Here is a 20722-nt window from a genome sequence, read left to right on the forward strand (position 1 = left end):
TTATACAGTTTTAATATAACATATAGCTTGAATATAAAAAGATGAAATTTGACTTGGATATTAACAATTAACCCTTAATAACTGGTCTAATATTTGTTTAACAATGGTAAAAATGTATAATTAATAAATAACAATATTTTAGGAACACACAACTACTAGATAATACATAATTCCACCAATTAAATAACAATAAAAAAACTTGAATTTTTATGTAATAAACCTTAGAAAATAGTTCTGAGATACGATTTTATCATTTTATTATTTTAAATTTGTATAATTACAGCTCATATAGTTGTTATATTACATAATATACTTGCTGACAATGTTATGTTTCAATCTATTATTGTTATGGTTAACATTCAGATCATTGGCCATTAAAATTTATGAAATATTTCTATGCAAGTATTAAATTATGTGTATTATACTAGAGTATCCAATAAATATTAGACAAATGCATTTTAGTTAAAATGTTACATACATACAATACAACTGTGTAGAATAACTAATTTTTGTTAGTTACAATAAATTAGTTTTTATTATTTAATAATACACAAATGCAAAGTATTATGACATGATAAAGTGTATTTTCTTGGTCACATATCTACGCACTATATTTTCAAAACTCAATACTTTAAATATTGATTTTTCTCATTTTCTTTAGATATATAAACGAAAATTCCTGCTCAGCTTTGCTTTGAAACTAATACAATAACGTTTTTACAAATAATACAAATTAGTTAACATAATCTGATGTATGTATAGTGATCATATACATTTTACAATAGGCCCGAAGTGTTTCTATACATAAGATGTGAATCTAAAAACATAAAAAATAAAATCTATTTTTTACCTATATAATTTTAATTAGTAAAACTTGTATTCCTGACACGGTACTTACATAAACGAAATTCAAGTTCATTCTCCAATAGAAGGTAGTGGTTAAATTTTGCATAAAAGTAATATTTTTGCTTATGCAGGTATATTATTATAATAATTTGTTTTTTATAGGGGTCAACAACTTAATACTTAATAACGTATATACAAACAAATAATTGGAACGAATTTTCCCTTCATTCCAGTTTTCAAATTTGTATAACTGCACAAGTAGTAGAATTTTAGCAATGCCATTATTTATACCTAATTCGATATTTAAAAAATAATGGTAACGGAAAACTTTTTATTTTGTTTTACTTAACGTGATTAATCGTCTTAATTGTTATTATGGTTACAAAAGACAATAATTATTAATTATCAGCACTACAAAAGGTTTTTGTTTGGTTATAATTAATTATCATAGGTAGTATCAAAACATTAGTATATCGGTACGGAGTTGGAGCCAGCTTTCCCCCATCACATTTCCTCTTCTCAATACTTGCTGCTATTGAGCTATTGTAATCAACAATAATCATAATAAACTTGGTTGTTTTTTCATTGCTAGATTTTAACGGATAAAAGTTATTTTACTAGGCTAGGCCTGACTCTTTAATAAAACCATTGTAAAACAAAACCTTATCAGCTTCGCATTAAAGCTAAAATTTAAAGGAGACCTTAAATGAGCTAGAGGAGGCTTAACCCCGGCTACTGCTAAATAGCACCGGCTTTGCCCCAGTTTGTTTTTACTTATTAGGATTTTAGTAATGGCTCAGTTATATATTTTCTTGTAGAGCTATCACGGCTCGATTTTGAACTTATAAATTCCCATTTTAAGTGTGCCAAACTACACAAGAGGGACATAAGTGTGGTTATAACTCGCAGTTCAATTCCATGTCGTTGTCCTCATATTATAAAGAAGTATTTTATTATATTATGGGTTGTACAAGAAATAAGCATCTTTAGTAACTATGTTCGTCGCTAACTCGTATTAATTCGCAAGAGCGATGTAACCGCATTTCAAAATAAATACATCAGCTCTCGTTATTGTCGTCGACCTTGTTAAAACTTAAAAGCGTTGAACTTCGGATGAAGTGTAATAATAGTATATTGAGAAACGTGTAAACAATCATGAAACCAACAGTTATTGTACTATAGTTTGAGTGTTTTTTTTTTTTTACATTTGAAAACAAAATTATATTCATATATAAATGGCAAGAGGACAAATTTCGTGAATTTCATATAACATACCTAATATATATTTTGCTATAGCGGGCGAAGACAGTGTATGTAAAAATACATAATAAAAGGAAACAAGACGGGAACGCATGTCTGAAAACCAAATTGCCATGTCCCCGGAATAGTAAGAGGATTTCGGTGGCATTTTGGTTCACTGGGTTTACAGTAGTATTGTCTAATAACACACGAGTTTAGCCGCTTGGGTAAACCTTTTATTCGCACTTGCATCCGTACGGCTTTTGCGCTCTTTATATTGCCGCGTTTCCTTTTTATTAAGGGATCAACCGGGTTTTACACGGCGAAATACGATTGCTTTGATACGATTTGACGAGATGCAACTAGATAATAATTTATCGTATAATATCTCATATTGTAATATGTTTTTACTGTTGATTTATCATAACGATTACAATATTTCGTTTATGGTACATCGAACGGCCGAGCTCATTTCGGCTGAACCTCCGTAATCATTTCATACATCCAATTTTAATAACGATGATAACATAATTTAAAATAACTATTTATATAATATACATGTAAGAATAACGGCTTTAATAAAACGAAGCGTTATTACAGTATTTCTCGAAAAAGATCACCAAAACAGTGCAGATCAAGGAAATCGCGTTGGCCACGAGATGTTCTCCTGTGGAAGTCGCTGTAAAAAAAAACATTTTTAACTTGTTACAGTTATGACTAGTATAGTTATACTCGTAATATAACAAGTAGGTATATTGCACTTGTACGGCACATTGTTTAGCTTACATAGTTTATAATAATGCCTGTAGCTGTATTATCTGTAGCCTACGAATAGTACTCAGAGGCATAGAGCATGTTAATATTACATTTCATCTCCCAAGTCTCACAATTGTCTAAAATCTCTACAAAACTTGTAATTACATTAATGTCTGTTTTATATATTATGTAATGGAATACGGCCAAACACTGGTGGGTGATTAAATCGTATGTGATGAGTACAGAGTATTAAGGTAACCTTTATTTTTTATCATTTAATAATATATTTTTTTTGTACTTTGAGTCATAATCATCATGTAGGCTTAACAGGCCTTGAAGGCCCAACACTGCCATCAAGAGACGAATTCACTATCTGGGACGTGTCGTGGCTCCTTTTTACTAGACGATTTCTTGCCTGACAAACGGAGCGCCCCTAACTGAGTGTCGAACAGGGAGCGTCAAACACACTGACCGCCTTACCGAACTGTTTCTATACACTAGGCCGAGTAATGTACCTTGTATTGTTTAGATGGTCAAGTACTCGACCAACGCTCGTCGCGTTTAAACTATGCTTTAGTTTTGTACTTGTAAAAAATCCGGATGTAAAATTATATACCGAGGTAATTATATGTTTGAAATAAGCTGATTTAGACCTAAACGATACCTGAATATATATAGGACACTCTGAACTGTAGATACATGTTTGCGATCAGTTCAAAATTAGTGTCATTGTTTTTGTGGTTACCTATCAATTTTTTTGTCCTATAGGCTGTACTCTGTAGCCATAGAAATATTTTATTACTGTTTAAGTACCGTAGCATAAAATACCGAAGACCCTGTAATGGCTTACCTTGGATTAGTAGAGTGCCCTTATTAGCCAGAGAACTCGTTTTCAAACCAGTGTCGCCGATTATCGATTGGGCAGGCCATCGTTTTACGAATTTCACAATTTGCTCGTCTGACTGCAAGTAAACCGATGCCAGGTGGGCCGCGCACTTCAAATGCATAACGCTACTGCTATCTGTCTGATGACTGGTCACTTTAAAGCTTAGTCCCAGCACGGTAGTCAAAAATTCTTCGGCGCTGGCATATTTGAAATACGGCCCGTGCAAAACCGACAAATTTGCCTGTAAAAAAATGTTTATGTTTACGAACATTAAACATGGTACGCGATTCGTGTACGCCTAGGTAGACGCATTTTCTTAAAGTTGGCTAATTGTAATCAGTAATTATAATGTTAGTTTAATATATAATCTTTATAATCACCAAAGTAACCCCATAGGTATTATTACTATATTAATTTAATTGTAATCACGAATACATTAATCATTAAGGTTATCATTATGATTAAAATTAACTTTAGTTTTAATAACTCGTATTATAATTGTTTAAAAAACTCTAATAATCACTCTTATGAGTATAAACATTATTTTTAGTCTATATAAATTATACTAGAAAAAACATAATGATACATCATTGATCCTTAAGATATATTGCCCAGGTTAAATTGTAGTAAAATCTGTTTATTTATATGTAAAATATGTAATAAAGAAAGTCTTGGAGCAATTAAATAAAATATTAAAATCAATTTATTCATTATTACTTTTTTGGTAACAGATTATTTAATTTGATGATCAAATAATCTATTACGCACAATACTCCTATTACAAAATATGCAGTAATAGTGGCATAAAAAATTATATTGGTTGGCTATTTATGTTATTATCTATTAATATGTTATTCAAATAAAATAGTTGGATCTCTAAGGTCAACATATGATGTATGGTTTTATGTACTGTAGGCTGAAAATTCAACATGACACTAATAATAAATTATTTATGTAGTGTACAATATATTGTATAACTGTTTGATTTTCTCAAAAAAATCTAGATAGGTGAAGTATTTTTAAAGGAATCGCCTCTTCGCTAAAACTTCTTTAATTTCCACTACTATTTTCATTAGCGTTTCATTGTAAAGACATTTTTTTTCTTATGCTCCCTAGAATTGTAAATCTTGGCCGTCCTTTCCTCTTTTTCTTTTTATTAAATTTCAATCGAAATTATCGTGCAGCATATTTTGTTCAATAAATTGTATTCTTCTTTTTTTTATCGTTTTTATGATCTGTCTAGGCTCTTGCATAATATTTAGCATTTCCATCCAGCTGATCTTTATCATTTTGTGCTACGTCTACAGCCCGGAATATCCTAAGTGTTTACATTTTTTAATGTAGTAAGACTCACTATATGTATCTACTTGTTAACATGTTTTGTTTCTTAACAAAAGAGTGTTTGGCTTAAGATATAAAGCCTAGGAAGCAGATTTTTTGTACTTGTTCTATGATTGCAATTGATATACTGATAACTCTTTTTTTAATATGTTCATCTACTATCATTAACTTTTATCTTCTTAGCATTTCTTTTCAGTTGAAGCTCTTCTAAGGCTATTGCCAATTTTTTTTAGCATATTGTTAAATTCTCGTTTATTTTCCATTACTTTTGCTTTATCATCTACAAATCGAATTCTGTGTATCTATTTTGGTTTAATTTAACGACATTAATTCTTGACTTTTTTGTTAATTCTTCAATAAAGGTATTAAATGAGAAAAGCGACAAAAAAACAATCTTGTACCTATTAATCTTTTTATGAAACACTCTTTCTACGTCCATATTTTCAATTTTTGAGTTTTGATGTTTGTGTAGTTGGAAAATAACTCGTTTATGTTTCCAACCTATACTTATATCCTTCATTGTTTTAAATATATGTTTTCAATCTACGTTATCGAACGCTTTTTTGATGTTCACAAACACAACAAAGTTTTATGTGTAAGTCCGTCACTTTGTTATGGCAAATAATTATCATTCTATTTGACGCAAAACGTTACAATTATATGTATAACCGTACATGCCACACCGAAAACTTCCCATGAGCATTGGTTTCCGGTTTTGTATAAAATGTTTGTACCGAGAAAATAACAAAAAAATCGATGGACACTCGACAGTCGAAGTTAGATTAAAATGAAAGTTTACCTAATGTCCAAATATATAAACATGGGCGTTGTACGTATGTATTTGCACAAGTACAGTGTGTATACTGGTGTACATATATACCCATAAAATGTAATAGACCAAAGTGTTTACAGTAAGAGCAAACAACGAATAAATCAATTAAAAATTAATTATACGAGTGCAGGTACCACTAGCGATGTTTATGACAACACATGAACGGCTGACTTATTATTTTCATAATTGCGTTTTAATATTTATAGCTGATATGTTATTTATTCAACAAATAAATTTAATAATAAGTTGTGATTTGTTGGTTCTGAGTTCGTAGAAATTAATTGAAAATGATGACAGTCAATTTCCCCTCGAAGTCTTTCGAAGTAATTCACTGCAATTTTCCATTCTCGTTGTTTCTAAGCTTAACTTTAAAAGAAACGACACAATATAGTTGTATTATTAATATTATAACATAATTATGTTTTATTATTGGCCATAGGTAATAAAACCAATAGCTCGTAGTTGGGCTTAAATAACTAACTTAATAAAAAAACTTATTTTGTTAATGACATTATTATTATTATACAACCAAATTCCAGCTTAGCTTTTTAAATTTTCCAATGTATAAATTCCTCCTCATAGCCTTTTTATCATCCTTTTATATCGTTCTTTATTTTTTAATAATAGTTTCTGTGAGAAAAATATGTTAATCACGGAGTTTACGTTTTGTGATTGGATGGAGTAAATAAAAAAAAAGAAAATTGGTGTTTTAATTGTTGAATGTATTTATTTAGTCTATGTATTAGATTATTAAATTTATCTTACCATAAAACAACCACAATTAACAATTACCGAAGAGACAAGCAGAAGCACACACACTAATTATATAATAAGATGTGTGTTCATTCAACAGAAATTGCATCCATAATTGACACAAGTATTTGTCAAAAATTTGAAAAATAATCTGCTTTTAATTTACCGGGGACAATTTTAAAGATATAACGAACGTATTAATAATTTTGTTTTCAAGAGACAATGTCATAAAATGTTATGAATTCTCAAATAAGTTATGAAAATATATTTAGAATTTAATTTGGCTGTTGAGCTAATTTGATGAAATAAAACAAAAACGAATCTCGAATTGTCAAGAATGATTCTGAGTACAGACGAAGTTCTTAGAATAAAATCAAAAAGTAAGGAAACTTAAAATTAACTACATGACTATCTACTTCTAAAATAATGAAAATTGACGTGATAGGTACTTTGGCGTAGCTGTTTTTATAGCTTCTGCAGCTGTTAACACTTCAATCAAATGCTTTTTAAAATAAAATGTCGCCTTAAGTACTCAGGTTTAGATTGGTTAAGACTTACTAAATCTATACCTTTACAAAGATTAAAGATTATATTATTTTTACATATTGTCACTAAGATGACGATGAGCAAAGTATTAAAGAAAAACCATAATTATTTACTAAGTAGTAAAAATGAAGTTTATGCATTGAGTATGTAAATAAGGCAAATTTAAAAATAAAATAGTATCTTTAATAACCCTGGGTTGCTATAAACTATTTCAATAGTTTAAGAAGTGACTTGACTGGCAGTTGTAGATTTAAGTTTAAACATGTCTGCGTGTAAGGTCAGACTTCTGCCGCATTTATTCGTGTTTGGAATCTTAAAAGTTTTGTTTGTAGCCCCGGTAGATGATAAAACATGGTTAGATATGACGTAAGACTAAAAATGTAAGTTTGTTTCATTGCGTTATAAACTGTTGTTAAAAGAAATTAAATTTACTAATAATTAATAAATAATAAATGTATGATTTAAAAAAACTACAAAAAAGAAGTAAAGCTTAAATAAATCATGTAACGTTACTTATATGTGGAGGGAAGGCGGAAGCGTTTGAAGAGAAAGGACTGAGGATTAGTTGGAGTAAAACGGAGACAATCGTGTTTGATTTTGAAGAAAGTTACAGGGCACGACAGATAATGCAGATGGGTGATGATGAAATGTGCGAGGTAACAGGTTTAAGTACTTAGGATCGGCGGTACAAAAAAAAAATGGTGGGTACGAGGAGGATGTAAAAAATAGAATAAATTGTCGATGGATGAAGTGGTTTGTGTAACAAGAGAATGCCTATAAGATTGAAAGGTAAATTTTATAGATCGGTAGTGAGGCCAGCAATGATATATGAGTCGAAATATTGGGCAGTAGATAAGAAAACTGAACAGAGAATGAGTGTAGCGGAGATGAGAATGTTAAGATGGAGTGACTAAGAAAGATAGAATAAGAAATGAATACATAAGGGGGAGTTTAGGGTTTGCACCAATTGTGGAGAAAATAAGAGAGAATAGGCTGAGATGGTTCGGTCATGTTATGAGAAGAGATGAGGCAGAGGCAGGGAGAGGTGTTATGAAGATGAATGTAGAGGGAAAATGAGGAACAGGAAGGTCAAAGAAAAGATGAATGGACGGAATAGAGAGTGATACGAGGATAGCTGGGATGTTTCAACAAGATGTAGAAGGCCGAGCTCTATGGAGGTGTAGGACAAGGTGGCCGACCCCATGTAGTTGGGAGTGTAAGGCGAAGATAAAGAAGAAGATATTTAAAGATATTAAAGTATTATAATATCGAATAAAACCTGTCAGAAAAATAAAAACAAATAATTCCAACAGACGAAGACTCCCTTCACTTTCCAACACTAAAAGTTTTACATTGTATCTACTCAAATTAATTGATTATTTTAGTTAAAGAAAAAAAAGTATGACTTTAAAAAACTAACAAAAGTAAAGACTCACTTAAGAGGATGTCACACATCCGTTATTTTCTTCAAAAAACCCGCCTTGCGCGGATTAAATTGTAAGTTGTAATATTATTAGATTAGTAATAAGAATTCTATTTAGGCAGTTAATTTATTTTCCCGACTACCGCAGCATCTTTGTCATCAATTTTAAACATTTTTTTCATCTAAACATAGTTTTTTAATTAAAAAAACACGGCTTAATGGGTGGTTTTAGAGTAAAAAACCTAGTTTTAAATGTTGTAGGTAAGAATTTTTTCTATGTTTTGTTGGAAACCAATTTTCGATAGTTGGTTTGGATATGGAACAATATGGCATAAAGCAAGGGCATATTTTTAATTATTCAAATGTATATATCTTAAAATTAAAATCTAATTTTTTAAATCTAATTCCAACAAATCATAGTTAAAGTTCTCATCTTTCAAACAATTTATAATTTATAGCCCTGCGTGCATTGTAGACTTTATACCATTGGAAATACAAAAGTATTATTTTGGTGCTATTATTTTAAGGTGAGACGTCCCGACAGTAAATATTATATATTAATGGTATCGTTATAATAAGTATATTCCTGTAATTAATTTTCAAACTATAGTTAATTACATTAGGTTGTGCATGTTTGTATTAGCATGTAATAATTGAGAAAATACTGGTTGCCTACAGCTGTCATTAAACTTACAAACAAATATCTAATAGCATATATTTAAAATATATGGTCATAATATATTTTTTAGTTTTTCATTTTATAAAATTTTGTTTGTTTCATATTCTACTGAAGTTCATTTTTTTTTTATTAACTATTATAGCACTGATTAATAGCTACACACCTACCTAAACAATAACCATTGTGTTTATTTGCGGAGCACTGTTTAATCAAAGCTAATTGTTTGAGTGTTTCTTTTTTTGTGTACAAACTTCAAACAGGGTTAACGAACTGGCAACTAATTAAAATATAATGTACCCACGCTAAAGCACACAATTATTGTTCATATTTTATTATATGAAATATAAGTAAGTACTTGCTACAAATAAATACACAATTAAATGGTTTGAAATTAGATTTGACTATACATACCAATAATTTGTTCATACTGTGTGTCATAAGATACAAATTATGCAATAAATTATTATTTTTTAATTATTATTATAATTTAACAATTGGTAATTTATGAGAAAATAATATTATTCTTTATATTATCATAATATTATATTATTATAATTCAACATGTCATTGTATCTAACTGTTATTAATTGACAACATCGTATAAGTAGCAATAAATAAATTAACTCACAGATAATAAAATGTATACATTTTTTTATCATTAGAACTTCTAAAAAATGAAGAGATTTGAATGCAATTTTTTTAAAAACATTTTGTGCATAAAAATATCTCTTCCTGAATAGAGGAAGACAAAGACACTTATAAAAATAAATTCACTGGTAATAAGTTTTTGAAATAGTCATTTAAAATAAAAAGATTAGAACAGTATTTCAATCATTTAGTAATCATTGTGTTGCACATGGATCACTGTAGGTTTAAATCGATAATGAATCTAAGGTCTTATAATTTAAAGTCATAAATGACATTCATTATAATTAACCCAATTACGATGTGGGCTGTGGACACCTTCGTTAAGCATTTTTTCACACAAATATAAATTGTTGAAATAATTTTAATGCTAACATAATAGTATTGTATTAATGAAAAACTGTTTTAGGAACTATTTACGGATTTTTTTCTTTAATTTGTATGTATTAAAAAACGGATACATATTATGTTATGTATATTCTATAGGAATATATTTTACCTTAGGTTATTTCCTCGTAGTCTATAAAACGCAACATAATTTTTTTTTTAAATACTCAAATCCGCGATCACCAGAGAAGCGAAACCCGTTTATACAGTCATAACGGTTAGCGTTCCGGGTTATCAACTTTTCTTGCTTGTTTTTAAATTGTATTTTCACATCTTAACACGAACGGACAACGGTACGTGTTTAAATTTTAAACGAAATGTAGTTAAGTTTATATACCTTTTCTTCGTTTATGTACCAAACGAGTTGTGCGTGAGGCGATCTCGTCGTGTTTAACGTGCAATTGGCGAGGACTACATCTCCTGTAGAGTATTCGGATAGAAGACCGTCTATCCTTGGACTTCCATCCGGCATCGCTAAAAGAAATTATATTGCTAAAATTATGTTTAACATTTCTACTAAACAATCTCAAATTATACTTATAAACTGTGATTAACTGTTTCATGCTCATGATAGAATTGTATATTAATAAGTTAGTAATTAGTAAATATGTTTAGTATGAGCTTAATTTGGATTTGAACAAATTATTAAATTTGATGGGAATCTAAAACAAGTATACAACTGAAATATAGATAAAAGGTATATAATATAAAACATTTTGTATTTCCCTTAACTACACCATTGAAATAAGTTAGTGGTTTAAATTATATTGCATGAGTAGCAATTTCCATAATAATATGCAAGACGCTTAAGCCTGCAGATGCTAATGTTTTGGTTTTGTGTAGATATACATTATGTTTAACTGAAAGATCATAACTTTAAACCACTAGATATTAAGGTATTCAACTGTTTTTTTAAGACGTATTTATATATATAAAAAAAAAAATACAGCACTTTTTTCAGTCATTATTAGCCAAAATAAAGCTATTATTACCTAAATTCATACCACAGTAACGTTAAGTCTAGGCTATTATGTCAATGAATAATCACCTATATTAAAATATTATAATACCTGCTTATAATATAGATCTTTGAAATATATGCACGCAAATGCCCGTGGAGATTGTAAATTTATTGAGTTTATATATTATTAAACAGACATAGTATAGACTATTAGAGCGATTCGGTGTACCAGCGTTTCATATTACAATATTGTACTATAGAATACGTTTTATTTTTTTAAATAATTGAAAAAGAAAAAAATGTTTGTCCTAAAATATATTTACTTTAAACTGATATTAATAACAAAGAAAATGTCAATCATAATAAATATTCTGTTATTTCATCAGCATTTTTTCACCAATAATGGATAACACTAATAATAGTAATACAGAATACTAATAATGAATACTGTATGTGCAGCCATTTTAATGCACATACCTAATTTTAAGTTCTACCCTAACGAGCAGATAATTTATTTGGCGATAATCGTAGCACATGTACAGAATGCCCCACAACAATTTAATCTTGACAATTTTTTTTAAAAAAGGGTAAATAAAAATCGAATTGTAATCTATTAAATAAAGTGTTTACTTGTGGTTATAGTATGCAGTTCATTTAAGTTGCATTATTAGGTTAAATGTATATACATCAGATTAACTATTCAATAAGTATGATATTGAACGTTCGACTTACTCATGGTGACCATATCTCTGTCTTGAAAAACTGTTTGAAACGATGGAGCTTCCGCGGAAACTTCACATCTATAAGTACCGCTGCTTGATAACTCCAACGAATTAAGCACAACATCGTTTGCGTTTGATTTATCGATCTGAAAGACACAACAACAAAAATAAACAATATATATATTATGCTGTATTTGAATATCGCTGTTAGTTGCCGCTACTAGTTGTACTGTTGACACGCGTGGTATTAATTTGCCTATACAATACCCCGTTTTACAAATGTTTTGCAATGACTTCTGCAGAATGTCAAAATACAAAATCAATTTAACGTAACAAATATTTTGATTTATCAGGGAGAATACAATTTTAGAATTTCGTAGTGTATGATAAAAAATTGAATTAATTACTCGTTACTGTTTTTTAATAACGCACAGCTCTGACGTGCATATGTGACGTACAGCATACATTATTGTAATTCGTTTTAGTAATTGAAAGTAAACAATTATGTCCGCTAACCTTAAAATACATTAAAATGGTTATTCTAGAATTATTATTAAAACAACGTTACATATATACATACAATGTATATTATATGTATATTTTTACAACATACACATATTAACCACATTTATAATATATTTATCAAAAAAAGCATGACCTCAGCTGCACGGAAGTACATAGGAACATGGATATGTCCTAATATATAAGTACAGGACCCTAATGATTTTTGGTACTTTCTAATATCGAATGTTTTTTCTCTAATCTCTTATCTTTAATCTATTATCTCTAATATTATAATTTATATATATATATATATACATACCCATGTTAATAGTACTAGGTAATACTAAATTATAAATATTAAATCTGTGGATTGGGTCAAAAAATACTTACTCACTTTTTGTCATTTTTGGCCAACGAATGTTTCAGTATACTATTAATCAATAAATGCTGGTAATCGTTGTACGCAGCTGAGTGCTAGAAGTTGGCAAATATATACTATCGGAAAAAACATTCTTATACATTTTTTATGAGATTAGAATTACAGTTTTGGAAAATAGCACCCTTACTTATGTATATACCACCAATATTTACTAGATAGTTTTTCAAAATATGTTTTGTAACCTTTATTTTTAAATACTACAACTTAAGTGAAAAATTAATTTTTACAGCGAAAATCACAATTCTGTTCATATTTTTGTTTATGAAATAATCCTTATCGTTCTAAAATCAGCAATTTTGGTTTATTATACTGTGTGTTTATAATTATAGAGAAACAGTCAAATTAATATTTAATAGGTTTACCGTTATTAATTCTCGCACATACACGTACGTCGGATTTTAAATTTAAATAATAATATATCGTATGAACTAGCGTATGGTTGATACTTGATTGTTCAGTGAGCGTTAAATCCTGAACCCATTTAGTTTACTGAAGGAAAAATAATTAAATTTAGATATCGCATACCCTCGGCCTAAAATTACACACTCAAAAATTGGGACGACAAGTGAATATCGAATATCGTACCTGCTTAATGGCTTTAATGCCATGTATATCTAGTAAAATCAGTGATATGCTTTTAATATTATAACGTGATGAATATACAAAAAACAATAATTCTGTCGACGTTTAGATTCTTTACCGGCGAAATTATGTAGTGGCGACAAGTCTAACTTCAACCTTAATTAATAATTATGTGAATTACAATAAATAGTTAATAAAACGCACATTTGAATACTAGTTACGTTACTTGTAAAAACTACTATTAAAGTTTAGAAGAGCCGCTGCCAATTCATTGTCAAATAACTTGCTTAAAAAATATTCTACTTATACTAACTATAAATTAAATCACAATAATATCAAAAGGAAATAGGTCGTCAGGGTAGCATAAACAAAAAAAAATCTCTTATAAAAGACTACAAGTAACAGGAATATTCGACTGATAACAGAAAAAATAGTAATAACTTTTATAACTATTGAGCTAGAAGCCGAAATGTTTAACATATGTCGAGTTAAGCCAACAAAAAACTAGTTTAATTTCAGTTATCCACGTTAAGTATATTGCGGGAAAAAAATTCAACGTAAAAATTAAACCCAATCATCTGATCACTCAATTACCACCAAACTTTAATCAGTTCATCTAGACAACCGAACAAACATAATGATAACATTTTAGGAAAAAAATTTAACTTGCATAGTCGCTATCGAAGGCCATAATAACTGCAGAAATTATTAAACGAACACGTTCACAAATTATCTACCTTAAATCACTTAAAACATTAAACAAATATTACAAACATTACAAATAACACGAGGACGTGTGCGTGGCACTTATATAATATCGAACCCGTTTAGTTTAGGTCTAGCATTAGTTTTTTAGTATGAATCATAAATTCATATATAGGTACTTATTTGTTCCACGCTCGCATACGTATTATATTGTCTGTGTTCAATGTTTCTTCGATTAGTTTATTGTTTTATAATATTGCCGGAGTTCATTTCGACATAGTGTATCACACTTAAAACAAAATAACTTAAACCGCTCGCCGAATACATTCGGCAGACGAGCAAAATAATAATACAATATACTGTAAATCAGTCGAGAATGTCCGGTCAAATAGTGTGCACTTCTGAGTTCCTCGAAATTGCACCAAAAGGGTTTTATAGGGGTATAAAGTTAAATGTAATTACGTAGAAGCAAACCGAATATTGCCACCGCTAAGTTCGAGTTTATTATTTCCATATAAGTCCTTTGTCGTCGTTATTTCACGGTGTTTAACATAAAATATATTATACAATATACCTTAAGTCCTGAGACCTACCCTGTAGCCTATGTATATTAGTGGCAGGCTGGATATTTTTAAGACCTAAATCATGTATTTCAATAAAAATAATAAAAGAATAATTTATGAACAATCGAATTGTGCGCATTATTCGAGTTATTCAATAAATCAATTATTAAATTCATTTTTCAAATCGAACACTTTTTAGGTTCAAATCAATTCATCATTATTCGCACAACTCTAGTGTATCCCTATTGTGTTGTTTTGTATTTTATATGCTAATAAGTGTTCTGTGTTTTTATAATACAAGCATGTTATTTTATTGTTATAACTTATGCATGCAGGTTTGTAAAAAATACAAAAATTCAAGCATGTATGATGTCTATATTGATTTATAAAGTTTGCGGAGAAGGGAATTTTGTAGTAACACTATGTCAAAAGATAAGGATTTTTTGACTAATCGACTAATTTTTTAGTGTGCAAAAAACGGGGTTTCTCGCCGGTTCCTAACATCTATCGTTTGTTCTACTGAATAACCAGAAAGTTGATATTTGACATATTTGTTCCTCAAATACCCTTTTAAAGAACTAAATCAGTAATGGTTTGATTTTCCAACCTTCAAATTTTGAAATTGACCGCGCATCCCTTAAATGTCAAAGTCATGATGAAAGAAACACATAGAAGAAATTTATCAGATAGTTGAAAGTAGAGTAAGGTTAGTTCTTGTTAAAAATGTCTTGTTATATTCACCCCAGTGTTGGAAATTATTTATATAAAAATATAGAGCATAAAATATACAACAATAAATTTACACAAATATTAATACACGAAGTAAGTAAATCGTTAATTATATTTTAGCAGAATTTTGTCTAGCTCTTTGTACCATGTTGATTGTTAGTGATAATTACTTAAAGTTTCTATTATTTTGTTAATCGAAAAAAGTCATCTTCATGTAGCTTAACAGGCCTTGAATGCGCAACGCTTCCCCATCATGAGATGGTTCCTTGACGAATTCGCTCTCCGGAACGGGTTGTCAGTCTGTCGCCGGAGATGAGGATGGCGGCTCCTTAATTCTCACCCGGCAAGTGAAGCGTCTGTGACCAAGTTAGAGCCGGTAAATAACGAAAACAAAACATTTTGATCGACGGCCAACGGTCTGAGAAAGCAGTGGCGTAACGATTCGCCAGTTGCCTTTATCGATAAATACCAATTGTCTGTCCTGTCCTTATAATATACGCCTTCGAATGATAATAAAAATATACTTGTGGCTTAGCCTAAATGCATAATATTCCGAGGAAATAATTGAGCGATCACAGGGTGCAGCAGATAAACTTAGGTCCCCATCTCGTTCACTTGTGGATCGCCGTTTGTTTGTCATTCGTTTATACATATTATATTATACTATGGTAGATGTATATTATATTCATATGTGTAGCTAGATAGTATATTACGTACAAGAGACACGTTTCGCAGGTATGAGATCATTTGGATAGTTGTGTCGAACGTACAGTGAGCATAAGCGCACACACACGCCGAGAGGGAATCGCCCAACGACGATGATATTTACATTTACATTCTGATCCCCGAATAAGACGAATATAAAAATTCAGACTGAATATTTCATTACTATATACACCGAACGCTGGTTCTATAAGTAATTTGTCGTTTTACCGCGTACCTATGCACGCCTTATACGGTTAAGCCATTACTCGGCTGCCACACAGCCAACGCTCACATAAATTTGAGTCGGCCATTTCTGAGACAACTAGGTATAGCAATATATACTCGCATTTGCCGCCTCAATAATAATATATTTTGAAATGTTATATCGGCCACAACCTTCAAAATATGCGGCCGGAGGTTGATTATCAGATAATAACAATAGATTAAACGTAAGGCATTAATTTTAATTTTTTCTCTCGAAAAAACTGTAGTTTTTATTATTGAAAATGTTATATACATTCATAAATCTTATTTTCTTTGAAATGCTCAATAACATATTGTATCTGCGTTTAAATAGTACTCAATAAGTGTATTAGCTTTTTAAAAATAAATTATAATTTACTGAAATACTTGACTGGTTAACACTCAACAACTTGTGTTTTAATAAAGCTTCTATTCTCCTTTGAGTTATTAGCATATATTTTCAGTTATTGAGTTTTTAAATATATCCAACATACTTAGTCTTCAATAAATGCAGCACGCTTATTTTCTCTCCGGTGTCGGCCTGACGACCCGTCCCAGATAGCGAATCCGTCTGGAAACCTCCTTAGAAGGAAACAGCAATGGCCCTACATGGGTTGCTTAAGCTGTTTCCGAATTATGTTTTCGTTATAAACAACCGTTAAACGTCATACTTATTGCTACATATCTACTACGTTACGGATTTTTCAGATAACTTGAACCAGTGCACATTCTTCTGTTGTTGAGTATACTAGCATAATGGCTTGTGGATATTATGTTTTAAGCACTTACAGGCCCATGTTTATTGGGTTTTATCATTTAAACACTAAACCGGCGAAACATATCAGCATAGATCTGAAGTATTGACTTATATGCGAACTTATTTTTTTTTGCAACTTTTATTTCAGGTCTTGTTTTACGTTTATTTGATAATGTATTACAAAGGCTATACTCGACGGACCCATCATGTAGTATAAATTATAATTACACAGGTTAATCAGTAGGTAGGGGGACGCGGTGTATACTGTATAATATACACAACGTAAAAAAGCAATCCGAGAGTGGCATTATTGGCTCAATTATTAATGCTGATTCAGAAAAATGATTTTAAACAAATTAAAATATTTATTTATTTATTTCAAAAAACATACAATTAATCGCTTTGTAACGTGATTGTGGCTTAGTAAATATAATATGTTATGAATTTCTAACACGGGGAAAAATATACATTAACTGTCGACAATGTGAACTTCAGTATGTATATTGAAATTTGTACATTTTTATATATATATAATAATGTACAAATGAAACATACATAATACACAGTATACATACTTTATTCTGTACATTATATTATATTATAATTTTATTTTATTGTATCGACCCGAGTAAATTAAGGGTAACGTGAGCAGTTTTAATCATCACTAATTATATATTGCTCAATATGTACAAAAGATAGATTTCTGGAAATCGGATACACCTATGTCATTACTCATCAGTGATGCGGACACTTGTCGGTAAAATGTATACCGTATTGCATTTAAGTCTTTCGATATAATAAAAAAATAGTTTTAAAAGCGGTCAGGTGGAGTGTTATTATAATTATAAAGGTAGGGTGAATGTCAGTAATTGCCAGTGAAATCTGGACTCAACGAAGTATAAACTGTATCCGATCCTTATCGTTACTAAAAAGATCACGTTACACTAGTTGCTTCCTATACTCAGGTATATCGTAATTAATATACAAATTGCCACCAAGATATTAATAACTATAATATAATACGATCTGTGTCCCAAAAAAAAAAAAAAAAAATAAGGATTCTAAAATTATATAAAAAATTGTGTAGGTTTTAATAAAAAAAAAATATTTTGTTTTTTACAGACTTTACTATAACGGTTATTAGTTAAATTAAAATTGTGTTGATTCATCAGTTACAATGAAAATATAACAGAAAAATGGTATTCAGTTTTAATTAATAACCATAACGTTTTTTTTTTCCATACGTCCATGGAGACCCGGGGGGCCTGCCTGGTGAGGCATTACTTCCCCCCGGGTTTCTGACGCCGTTTATTAGGACACAATAAACAGTTACAACTTTGATAAGAAGGTGATACACCTTCTCTACATTCGGCTAAAACTATACACTTCGCCTTAACTTAACACACCCCCTCTGGGGTGGGAGCCCAATAACAATATGCACATTGGCTCCGATGAATTTTAATTACAAAGTTTCTTAAACCTACCTAATGTTATGCTTTCAATTATACTATAAAGCTTGTAAGTATTACATTAATGGAGTAAATTTTTATTGTAATGAACATTGATATCTCTAATTGTTTTTAAGTATATGTAACTTTTATTTTAGAAGTTATTCCTTTAGTTTTTGCTTTAGTTTATCTTTCAAGAAGTATATTTTACATGGTTCTCCTATGCATTTATATCCCTTGACGTTTAGGCGCCTCAATCATTGTATAGAGATAAATATACATTATATTTACATTAAGCTAATATTTCCGAACCTAAACTGATTTTTAAACAAATTTGAAAACATCACCAAAGAAACTATTCAATGTAAGTACAGCATTGTGAAAACTGTTATGGAGAATTCAGCGTTATCTTTAACTCTAGTAACGGTTACTACAAAAGAAAAATCATAACTGGCAATTTTAGCATGGTGTTCTAAACGTAGTTTTAAACAACTATAGTTTTCATTTCGGGTAAATTATAAAAATATGTAGTGAATAACTTATTTACTATTCAGATAAATAACTAACTTATTACTTGTTATTAAAATGTATGTGATTAAAACGTGTTTATAAGTATTTAATACAATTATACAATTTTATTTTGATCTGTGGCCATGTGGATAAACCAAACTACCTAAAGGGCTTTTGAATGTAAAAAACTAAAATTGAAATTCTGGAATTTCTTAAACAATTGTATCGCTTCTATGTGAATTATAATGTAAAGTAATATCCTATAACGTCTTGTAACCATTGACTCGCAATCTACATTCAATGTTGTTGGAATTGATATGAAATCATTTTAGCTTATAATTCGATAATAAGGAGTCGAAGAAACTGCAAAAAAGTTTAGATTCTCGTCCGGGAATTGAACTGGGGGGTCTATTCTTGAAACCATTCAAAAATTATTCGTATACGAAATGTTCGTATGCGAATGTCAAGAATACCATTTAAAACAGTGTTATAAGACTATTCGTACACGAATAATTTTCTACTGCGATCACTCAAAGCACTCGAATAACATTCTATTATGGGTCCCATTCGTATACGTTGCAACTACTGGGTATGGGCATTAGAATCTATGATCCGCTTACGAATAACGATTACTTACAAGATTAAAGTATACATAATAACAATAATAATAATTTAATCTATATTATTTATAATAAATAATATGTGTACTACATAAAATATATATTTAGAGTATAAATGAAATTTATTATGCTATATTATTATTATAGCTTAATATAAATATTTAGTATCAATATGACGTGAAATACTTATATTTACTTTTGATACTTTTCTTATCTCTAATCTTTAATATCTCCCCTCCGCACCTCCGCCGACGACGAGTGTGACATCCAGCGTAACGTTTTGGAAATTTTTTTAGAATGATCCCCAGCCATAAGAGATATCAATGTCAATTTAGAACGTAAGATTAGAAGGGTTGAGTATAGTGTGCGCATTATTCTACCGCACTCCACCTCTCGTCATACATTTTAAACTTCAGTAGATTTAAAAGTACTAAGTTTAGTATATTATTCAAAACTGGTAAACGAGCAGTCAACATTTTCAGCATTTTATTTTTAATTTAAAACATTGATTAAAAATATACATTTTCACTTAAGATATAAAAGTTATAACTTTATAAAAGGTATAAAGATATAAATGTAAGAACTTTGGAAAAAAATAAGATAAAACTTGAATATTGTTTAACATTATAAAATAACATAAACTAAAATGTCTCTAAAAAGAAAAGCTACAAAATTGCAATTATTTTAAGAGAAGATGTTATTCTTAATAAACATGTTTGTTCTTAATATACCAACATGAAACAACTGTTTTTTTTTATGAACATAATAAAATATTTTACTTTTTTGAATTGGAGCTACTAAATGTTATGGTTAAAAACTAGTGTTATTGCTAAAAGCACTTTCATATTTTGCTTCCAAATACTTTAACTAAAAATATGTACCTATAAATATATTTTTGCAT

At 29.7% G+C, this 20722-nt stretch overlaps 1 protein-coding gene across 1 annotated transcript in view; it reads right to left on the reverse strand.

The window, feature by feature from the left end:
- Positions 1-794: 794 nt before the first annotated feature.
- Positions 795-20722, reverse strand: part of LOC126835600 (uncharacterized) — a 52264-nt gene continuing 32336 nt past the window's right edge. The window contains exons 3-6 of the mRNA XM_050568281.1: positions 12027-12162; positions 10671-10807; positions 3692-3968; positions 795-2764 (exon numbers count right to left, since the gene is read on the reverse strand). Of these exons, the coding sequence (XP_050424238.1) occupies positions 2661-2764; positions 3692-3968; positions 10671-10807; positions 12027-12162 (654 nt within the window). The 3' untranslated portion in view covers positions 795-2660. The remainder of the gene's footprint in view (positions 2765-3691; positions 3969-10670; positions 10808-12026; positions 12163-20722) is intronic.

The sequence above is a fragment of the Adelges cooleyi genome, unplaced genomic scaffold (genome assembly GCF_023614345.1).
Source record: "Adelges cooleyi isolate 19-005CV unplaced genomic scaffold, UGA_ACOO_1.1 ACOO_flye_CR_arks_rails_tigmint_CR_PRNA_23, whole genome shotgun sequence".
Lineage (NCBI taxonomy): Eukaryota > Metazoa > Arthropoda > Insecta > Hemiptera > Adelgidae > Adelges > Adelges cooleyi.